Source organism: Mus pahari, chromosome 4 (assembly GCF_900095145.1).
Source record: "Mus pahari chromosome 4, PAHARI_EIJ_v1.1, whole genome shotgun sequence".
Classification (NCBI taxonomy): domain Eukaryota; kingdom Metazoa; phylum Chordata; class Mammalia; order Rodentia; family Muridae; genus Mus; species Mus pahari.
In genome coordinates this window covers 71,585,323-71,596,179 of record NC_034593.1, presented here as the reverse complement: position 1 = coordinate 71,596,179, position 10,857 = coordinate 71,585,323, and the positions used below count along the sequence as shown (strand labels likewise).

The window sequence follows — 10,857 nt, the reverse complement described above, 5'->3', positions numbered from 1 at the left end:
TCAGTTAATATTGTTGTTCCACCTACAGGGTTGCAGCCCCCTTCAGCTCCTTGGGTACATTCTCCAGCTCCTCTATTGGGGGCCCTGTGTTCCATCCACTGTGAGCATCCACTTCTGTGTTTGCCAGGCACTGGCATAGCCTCACAAGAGGCTGCTATATCAGGGTCCCTTCAGCAGAATCTTGCTACCGCCTGGCACTTCTTAATAGATAACATTATTAATCACTAAAGTGAATCAATATATTTTCCTGAGAAATATTCTCTGAATTTGATACAAATGTTTTATTGAAAATGACTTGTGGAATATAAAACTTAAATTTTCATCTTTTGCTAATTGATCATTATAGCATAAATTTTGCAATGTTTTTCCTCACATGTATTAAATGTTTGTGTTTTATCCTTGCTAGGTTATTACCATTGGAAAGCATGTTAAAGGGTACCATTATATCATTGCAAATCTGGTAGGTCAATTAATTGATGTTATTTTTATCTACTAATTTTTGTTATGATATATTTATTGATATTTCATGTGAATGGGTATTTGGTCTGCGTGAATATTTGTGCACTATCTGCATAGAGTACCTATGATTGTAGATTGTAGATGAGGGCCTAGGGTCCACTAGAACTGGAATTACCTATCTGGAGCCATCCTGTCATATGGGTGCTGGGACCTTAATCCTGGTACGCTTAAATACAGGACCACCCTCCCAGCCCCTCTACCTAATCTTTTATATTTTTTTTGAAAATATTTACTTGGAATAATTATCATTCATAAGGAATATTTTAAAAAATATATAATCTGATCATATTTTATCAGTGAGAAAGGAGATGTTTTATTTGATTGCTTTAGGTTTATTTCCCAATCTACATCTCTTTAAATTAGTTCCAGTTATTACATGTGATAGAAAGATCTTCATAACCATATTTACTCAAAAATTTTCTTGTTAATTTTTCAAAAATATGAAATTTAACTCTTTAGTTATCTATTTTTATGTCACTGTGTTCTATAAACTTATTGCATGCATATTTGAGTTTTTAATATAAATAATATATGAAACTGATGCACATTTATGAAGAAATTAAATCTACAAACATGAAACTTTATGTCAAAATTATCAATTATTATAGCAATGAATTAGTAATGTTTTGAAAATATTTTATTTCTGATTTTCTACATAGTATACACGTAACACAATGAAATGAAAACTGAGATGTTGATCATGTTCTTATCAATATTCTTGTCCATTCAGTACATATTGTAAAAGCAGATTGGTTAATTATATTTCTTTGGCTTTTTTTTTTCTTTTACAATTATAGCCAATCAATTTAGATTGTTAAACATTTATTTTTATTTCCAAAATGGGCTTTAAAGTGGGAGTCAAACAGGCTTTGGCTTTCCTCATGGTCTTTGAATAACTATGACCCTCTTTGTTGGAAATTTTCTCCACACAACTTAATAAAAATGTGGTAAGACCAGGAAAAGAGACAGCAAATGAATGTTTATTCTCGATTGTGTTATGGGACTTCACGCAAGCTTTGTGTTTATTCAGATGCAGGCTTCTTTTTATGGCTTACAGTGTATCAGTTTATCTCTCAGAAAACATCTTTAGTATGACAGAAAAATGTAAAAACAGAACAAGCACTTCAATAAATAGTGTTTTCACTGAGAACACACAGGTTAGTGTCAGTGAGTGTCCTGAGTGACATGGCTACAAGCTCTTATAACAATCCTCTGGGCCTTTTCACTTAGTGTGTACCTAGGAGATTAGGAAAGACTCTGTGTAGACACAAGGGTTAACCGGAGATGAGGCTCTGCAATGAGTTTTTCCCAGCTCGGTTCCAAGCCTGAAACAGCCTGTACACTCAGTCCCTGTGTGAATTGTGCCATTTGATAGAAGATCACAGTGCCACAGTGAAAGCTGCGATCTTTAACAATGTCCAGATGGAGAAGATTATATTGGAACATTGAGAAATAATGACAGAAGGTGTCTCATCAATTTGAGAGTTGCTATGTAATGCCACGAAAAAGGAAAGCACTGTTGTCCTCATGAGCAAGTCCATGCTTTGGTCATGATTCTATTTAGAAATCTACCTAAATTATTTCAGATGCTGACTTAGGGTCTATTTTCTCTTTCCTGAATGCCTGATTTCTGCTACTCACAAACTTCTGGTAGTTGTGAAGGAGTTCTGACTCTACTGGAATGTCTGAGAATTTAGACCCTTCATGATATCAAATGGGTTCCTGGACACCTAGACACATCAGTGGGATCCTTCATGCAGAATTCTGAGCCCTGCCTTTAGTTTCCCATCATGCTATTCCCAGAGTGTAACCACACATATACACATGTGCACAGAAGACTGGAGGTTTTAACAAAGCACATAATGAAGAGCCAAAGCTAACTAAAAGGGGCCAATGATTACTCCTCCCACCTTGGAGGCTTACAGCTAAGCACCTGGATGCGCTGCACTTGCACATTAGAGATGCAGAATCTGTTTAGCAATGCTAAAGCAAACTGAGAAACAAAACTGTGGGCTAACTAAGACAAAAGGATGGACCATCCAGAGACTGCCCCACCTAGGGGTCCATCCCATAATCAGCCACCAAACGCAGACACTATTGAATATGCCAGCAAGATTTTGCTGAAAGGACCCTGATATAGCTATCTCTTGTGAGGCTATGCCAGTGCCTGGCAAATACAAGTGGATGACCACAGATATCTATAGGATAGAACACAGGGCCCCCAATGGAGGAGCTAGAGAAATTACCCAAAGAGCTGAAGGGGTCTGCAACCCTGTAGGTGGAACAACAATATGAACTAACCAGTAACCCCAGAGCTCATGTCTCTAGCTGCATATATAGCAGAAGATGGCCTAGTTGGCCATCATTGGGAAGAGAGGCCCCTTGGTCTTGCAAACTTTATATGCCCCATACGGGGAACGCCAGGGCCAAGAAGTGGGAGTGAGTGGGTAGGGGAGCAGGGCNGGGGGAGGGTATAGGGGACATTCGGGATAGCATTTGAAATGTAAATGAAGAAAATATCTAATAAAATAATTAAAAAAAAATGTGGGCTAACAAGAAGCTTTCTTTGCCAAGGTAAAAAATGTAATAATTCTTGTTTTAAATATTAACTACAAATGAAAGATTGATGCTTAATTCAGATTATATCTAATCATTATGTATGATAGAATGAAAATGTTTAAAATGTGAATATATTAATAATTGCCATATTGAAATTTGATTTCTATTTCTATCCTTGGCTAAATTCATTTAAAATTTAATCACAAAATAATATTTTGATTTATGAAAATGTCACATGGTACTTTGAATTGATTCTTTCATTCAAGAGCAACTGAATGAAATTTTAAATTGAAAATTTAAATTTTAAATTAAAATGATTAATTTTAAATTAAAAAATTCATTATATGTGTGTACATGAGTGCAAAGCCTGTATTTGTGAGAAGATGACATCGAAGTCTTTACCTGCCCATTGTGGATACTGGAAGGGAACTTGGGTCCTTTTTAAAAGTAGAATATATGCCCATAATCACCCAACTGGCTAATAAAATTAAATTGCCATTTTAATTTGTTTCTCATTTAATATAAAATTGTATTTCTGTAAAACAATTAAGAACAACAATTGGTTGTTTGATTTTCCCTTTTCATTTTAAAAATATTTTATCCAGTGAGTGACTGATAAGTTTAACTGAGAATAGTTTGATCAATGATTTCCATATGTAAGTACACAGCTGTGCTCCATGATAAATTCAATGAACGAAATCCAGTCCTTACCTGACCCATGGAAGCTGACTCAGTATGAGAGAAAACTTCTATGTAAATACTCCTGTGAGCTCTCCATGAGATGGCCAGTCAGTAAACATATTGATTATGGACCTGCCATGATTTCTATTTTATATGAGGTGTGCTGACAAGTACTCACTGTTAAATACATGAAATCTTTTCAAAGGCATTTTATCTTTCCTGTGTGTGTTTAGCCGGCCAAGACATAACATGGGGAGAGGTACAGGAAAGGTTACAACCCACAGGGATAACACAAATCTGTTTTATGCCTAGGGATTTACTGATGGAGATCTGCTGAAAATTCAGTTTGGAGGAGCAAATGTCTCTGGATTTCAGATTGTAGACTACGACGACTCCCTGGTGTCTAAATTTATAGAAAGATGGTCTACACTAGAGGAGAAAGAATATCCTGGAGCACACACAGCGACGATTAAGGTTTGCATTTGCATTAAGGGAAGGAAGGTGATTAGAAAATCCTGGAGGGAGAAGTGCAGCACAAGAGATGGCGGGCAAGCAGACTGATGAGCACATTCCTCACATTTTGCTTTTGTAGATAAGAAAAATGGTGTTTTACTGTAGTGTTCTTCTGTGCCTAAATCTCCACAATGTCTTCATTCATTTATTTATCCAGTGGAAATTTTATATTGTGTGGATAATCAAGTATGAACTTTGGTTGCAAATCACTGTATAGACTGTACATACAGTATCACTGACAGTACTGTAAGAATAGACAGACAAAAGACCATACCATGGGAAGGAACAGTAAGTCATGACACGTATGGCAGACAAAAACATAAATTATATGTCCTGGGAAGCCTTGTCTAAGGAGGCATTACAAAACTTAAGACCCATGGAACAAAAGGTTCTGGCTCTCATTTACAGTATTTTGACTATAAATAAAGTAAAGAACAGTAGATATGAACTTTTTCAACCTTCAATCAACTCACTTGTGTATAGTTTAGATAATAAGCATATGGTTTGGTTGTGTATTGTATGTATAAAATGATTGATAATGAGTAACCTAGAAACATCAGAAATATATATCAGTACTATAGAAACATCTAGGAAAATATATTCCTAGACATATTATAGAAAATTTGAGGTTCTATTTTTAGGGTACATAAATAGACTCTTAATTTTTGAGATTTTTAATTTTCAGTTTCAGAAAACTACTTTGTAATATGTTTAAAAAATACTTTGTGTTATTATTTTCTAAAAGGTAAGTGACTTCTTTTTTAGTGACCTTGAATTTAGCACTCATGCTATCTATTGTGAAATCCTGTGAAATACTGCCATGCAACATAGTTTCTGAGAATGACATTGGACACTTGGTGTCATAGGGCATGTCTCCATCTGGCTTAATGGAAGTTTAAGTGCTCATCGATCCCTTCCTTAAATTTCGAGCCTCTGATGCTTTCAATGTAAAATATGTAATGGAGAGCGCATTCTTCTCACATCCTTAACTGTTCTTCAAAGACTTCAATACTCATTGTTGCATCCCCATGCTGCCACTGTGAGACACCTAGAAGAAAAATGAATTTATTTTTGTCTCCTGCAATCCACATGATGATTTGCTTTCACATGTTCACATATCAAGATCGATGAGGAGAGAGGAATCTAGAAATGAATTCTGTGAAATTTTTGCTGAAACTTAGTCCCAGAATTTAATCTGTTGAGCTCACACAATGTACCCTTTTCTTTGCTCCATTTCTGCTTACGATGTCTTCCTTTTGTCTGCTTTACCTAATTTTCAGCAAGTTCATGATGGTACATCCTAGTGGGATACTGCAAAGAAGGAAGGTTTATTAATTTAAAATAGGTTTGAAATCTGCATTTGACCCAGATCAGTGTTCTCATTCATACAGCATAATCATGGCTGCTATTTCCCAGCTGTTGTGAAGACTAAATGCCATTTAGTAGTTTTTTAGCACAGCATGAAAACCATAGATCCTAATAAAGGCTCATTGTGTCTTCAATCCTTTTCCAAAATCCAGGGAGCTTCAGCCAGTTGTGAAGGCCTATTCCAAGTAGAACATGTTGTAATTCCTCTATTTTACCCCAGAGGCTTCATACAGATCACTGAAAGCTTTGGGGGGAAATTCATCACTGGAAAGGAGTTTCATTCTAATGTAGAAACATATTGCTCTTATACTAGAGGGCCAGGAAATGAATCATGCAAAAGAAATGAAAAATATATGAATTTTGCTCTTGAGAATGCTCAGTATAAAAGAAAACACAAATATGGTGATGAGCAAATATAATAAAGTGTGGCAAATGAACCAACTCCCTGAAGATGATTAGCACAAAATGTGGGAAGGGGGTTAAGGAAGGCTTTCTGTAGGGGTGACAGAATAGGTTTTACATGAAGTTAGAACTGAAAGAAATGTACGGAAGGGGACTTGGGAAGGAGAGTCACATGGAGACTCAATGTCATGCTCCAGCATGACAAGTAGAAAACCTCCAATCTTTTACTGTTGGACAAAATCATTTGGAACTTGTAAAAAGACAGGCAGGACTCGTAAGAGGTCTGGCTTTTACATCAGAAACCAATCATCGCTTTGTAGCAATGGCAGAAATGGTCCTGTTGACATCTTTATTATCTCTCAGAAGCTTTTGATTTTCCCATTGATATTTTTTGTCCTCTTCAGCTTCTGCAAATTCCTCTTTACACCGCCTTTCCTGTAAAATATGACGACAACTCTGACCTTATGTGCAGTTTAGACCAGACATTTGAAAATATTAACACCGTCCTTCCTCTCGAAGCTCACATCCACCCTGCAGCAAATCTAACCTTGTCTCACTTCTCAGCTTGCTTTGTCTTGTCCTCTACAACAAACCTAAACCCACCCACCACCCATTCTCTGTCTGCTCATGGGGCTTTCTTGAGAAATTATTCTCTGGCTTCCTCTGTTTCCTGTCCCTTCTATTTCTGTACTTCCTTTAAAATACAGTTATAGCATGTCATTATTCTCCTCCAAAAGCCCCAGGATCCCCTTACACTTGGCATGAACATTAAAGTTATCTTCTTGATACAGGCATTGCTCATGTTCTCCCATTCCCATGTGACCTCAATTCTTGATAATGTCCCCTCACCAAGTTTTCTGTAACCGTATTTTTCCCTTTTACTCCTTACACACTCTGACATTTTTCCAACTTAGTATCTCTATATTAGCTATTTCCTTTTCTAAAACATTCTTTTCTTTTATTTCTCTTCACAAGTAAACTAGTTATATTTCTTCAAGCTTGATCAAATGGCATCTTCCCATTGAAGCCAGAGGTCAGCTCTCTAAACAATAGTTTTTACTCCATTCAACAGAGGTGACATTGAGTGCCTCCACTTCAAGGAGTCTTCTTTTCCTTTAGAAGTTATTCTTGACCTCTGCTGTCATTTATTTGCAATTAAATTATTTTTGATGCTGTTAGTTTTAGACATTTGCTTTTAAGTAAAAGTAATGTTGGTAGCTAATCCATCACAAGGACGTAAAATAAAGATGGAAAAATAGTGTCTCCAAATAAACTTCCTGCATATACAAGTAGAGGGAGGCATTACACATAATAATCATGCTGGGTAGGTTATGGGTTAGAAAGGATTCATGGAAGAAGCAAAGGTGTTTGAAACCTGAAAGTGAGTAAGTTCCATAGAGCAGGGGATCAGAGGCTATAAGTAGAGGAAAAACTATATAAAAGTTTCCTAGTCCAGGAAAACAGAAATCTCATATCAGTCTGAGAACTGAATAGAAGTATGTAAGGACTTGTGCAGAGTCAGGCCGTGCTGACCTGACAGATATGAAGCTCTGAGTTCCATGCCCAGCATGATGAAAGGCTGTAACATTCAGGAGGTGGGTGCTGATCAGTCAGCACAAGATGGCACTGGACTCCCTGGTGACAAGTTGTTGCAAGAATCACAAGGAAGAAAGGTATCTTAAAATTGTTCAGGCAGCCCAGGGTGGAGCCAAAATCATGCCTACAGATGGGTATAAACAAATGGACTTTTCACATTAGCATTGTTTCTTATTTTATTTGTAAACGAAATAACTTCAGATGTTTCAACTATTTGTATCTAATTTACAGTTAAGAGATATATGTAGATACAAAAAAGCAAGACCCTGAGAAGCATGTGTTTGCTTTTAGATAGAAGTTCTTAATTATATAGTGAGCACGGGAGAGGCTCACAGGATAGACTTGTAGTGTAAGGAGGCTGTTTGTAATCTAGCCTGGCTTTGTTTCACAAGGGACAATGGAAATGGATCATTTACCTCTCTTGAAGATTTCAAGAGGAGATAGAGAGTATAAGTAGACTTACAAGTATATAAAAATAATAACTATTTCCATATTGAGAGAGATTTTATGTTTTCAGAGTCTACGTCTTGCAAGATATGGCTGTCTATGCTTCCTTTTCATATGGTAACTGTTGCTCCACTCTTTTTTAATCTGATGGCAGTAAGGAGTTCAACTACTACCAGGGACTCACGTCTGAATGGCATTTTAAATAATGCCTTTCCTGCCAGAACCTCATTTTACTCAGGAATCAACTTAACACATTCTCAAACTCTTAATTGCTGCCCTAAGAGTATTATTGGACCTTCTGAAAATAGTATAATCTTTTTTTCAGTCTGGTAATTAGCATAATGCATTAAATAGTACCCTGGTGGCCTAATAGAACGAATTCTGCCTTTTGCGTATTTAAACTGACCACAAACACAGCTAAGAATCAGCATTTACTACTGCAAATGTTAATGCAACTTACTCATCACACCTAAAAGTTTGGCGCATTTAAGTTTTTGTACTTTGTAGTTAAAAAGACATATATAAATTAATTCCATATAATTACAAAACTGATGTTGCTAAGATAATATATCCTGAAAAGTGCTTGCAAATTTTGTGCTATTTAAATGAATTATTCCTGTTTATAATTGTAACAAAGGACATCTGTGCTCCACTGCATTTACTCATTTCTTCCTCGTAAGAGCACTTGTAAGACAGAAAGATATCTTTGAAATTTCTGCTGTGACAATTATATAAAAGGTCAGTTTCAGTCTTTAGTAAAGGCTACATTGATATTTCCAATGTTTGCTGACTCTCTGCTCTCACCCATGGTCTCTTCATTATGCAAAGATCCCAGGGACTGGTGGATAGACATCTTTGATCACCAAGTGTAGCAATTTAAGCCAGAATCACTTTAGCACAGTGGTTCTCAACCTTCCTAGTGCTATGATCCTTTAATACAGTTCCTCATGTTGTAGTGAGCCCTAATCATAAAAATCATGTCATTGCTACTTCATAAATGTAGTTTTGTTACTGTGAAGAATCAAAATGTAAATATTTGATATGGAGGATCTCTGATATGTGACCCCCCAGCAGGGTTGCGACTCACAGGTTCAGACACTCTGCTGTAGACAGTCTGTTTCCTCATCAGTTGTTAACCGCAAGAAACTGGGCACAGAAAAGAGTGATTGAGTCAACCATGAAATGAGACTCCGAACCAGTCCTTACTGTGGCTGACTCAACCCAGACAGTGCTTTAAACTGAGCTTCTTGGTCTATCTATTTTTGTTTGTCTAATTAGCTTTAGGTACAGGCTTGGATCTCTAAGTATGTAATTTCAAGTGTCTGAATCAAGAGGCTTGCTCCTTAAGTAAGATTTTGTATCGAAATCAACAGACAATCTTGATTATTTTAAGCGTGTGTGTGTGTGTGTGTGTGTGTGTGTGTACTCCTTTGAAAATAACAGCCCTTCTTTTTGTCATATTTATTGAGATTATTTTTGTTATTCAGGGAAACATAAAAATAGATGCTAATTCTAGTTTCTTTCCACTGAGCTCCCATGTCCCTCTTGGGAACTGTGCCTCCCTGGCTGGTGTGATTGCCAAAGAGGTGGAGTTTCGTGACAGTTTCATGCCTGTACGCAGTGCAGCTCCAAAGGGCACATGTTCAAGATGTTTTACAGTAAATTAAAGATGACCTTATCACAGACAGCTCTTCGAGAGGGTGGACAGTCCGTGAATTTTAAATTAAGATAAGTGAATAATTTCAGGCTCCCGCTGTTCTCTTTCCACGAGTCTCTATTTGGTTCACAGACATTGTGAGGAATTAAAATAAAAGACTTGCTAAATCTTTCTTATAAATGTCCTTCACTTTCATAGCACCCATTGCTTTGATCCTGTTGATAATTATCTTTGGGAAGCAAAGAATCAGAATATTAGATTGTATTAGATTCTGAAAAGGTACGCTTAGTTTTACTAAATAACGGGTGCTCTCTTAGATATGTGTATGAAAATTTTTACCAAGCAGTGAAACTTTCATCCTGAAGTATGTCATGGGAAACATTATTTTTACAGAAAGCAAGGTATTGTTAAGGAATGTTTTACATGTCTGACAGTGCTAAGCAGGTGGGAATTATCATTCAGATGTCTTAGGCTATACTCTTTACCGTGTGAGTGACCTGTTTTTCTGAAATGACTACCACAGAATTCTGTTTTTATGAAAAGAGAGTGTGATTTTTTTCAAAGCAAGTGAAAAATACCTTTGCTTTACAGCAAGATTGATAGTAATCAGAATGAATTGCTGGCCAATAACTTACACATTTAGCCTATTTTACTATTTGTCAACTCTCTATTTTCTATTCATCTACTTACAATGAAATGGCGACTGTCATGGTATGGTTTCTTAGGAGTCAAGATTCTCTGTTTTACGTAGTGACAGTCTAGGCCTGTGGTTCTCAACCTACCTAACGTTGTCCTGCTTTGATCTCGTTCCTCATCTTGTAGTAACACTGTGACCATAAAATTATTTTTGTTGCTGTTTCATAACTCTAATTTTACTACTGCTACAGATCATTAATGTAAATCTCTCTCTCCCAATGGTCAGGTGGAACCCACGGGTTGAGAACAGCTGGCCTAGGGCAAACCAGAGAGCCATGTCATTATCTCTAAAATGGCGGAGAGCTGGCTTCAAATTCTTCCCTTATAGCAGACTTCTGGGGCCTTGTGTAAAAGACAAATTCGTGATCTGGAGTCTTCACCTATAAAATCAGAATAAAATGATTCGTGGCTTCAGATGT

At 36.7% G+C, this 10,857-nt stretch overlaps 1 protein-coding gene across 5 annotated transcripts in view; it reads left to right on the top strand.

Annotated features, from left to right (window-relative positions):
- Positions 1–10,857, top strand: part of Gria2 (glutamate ionotropic receptor AMPA type subunit 2) — a 114,384-nt gene that overhangs the window by 71,439 nt on the left and 32,088 nt on the right. For all 5 annotated transcript variants that reach the window (XM_021196100.2, XM_021196097.2, XM_021196099.2 and 2 more), the window contains exons 5-6: positions 407–460; positions 4,072–4,233. In XM_021196100.2, coding sequence (XP_021051759.1) covers positions 407–460; positions 4,072–4,233 — 216 coding nt within the window. The remainder of the gene's footprint in view (positions 1–406; positions 461–4,071; positions 4,234–10,857) is intronic.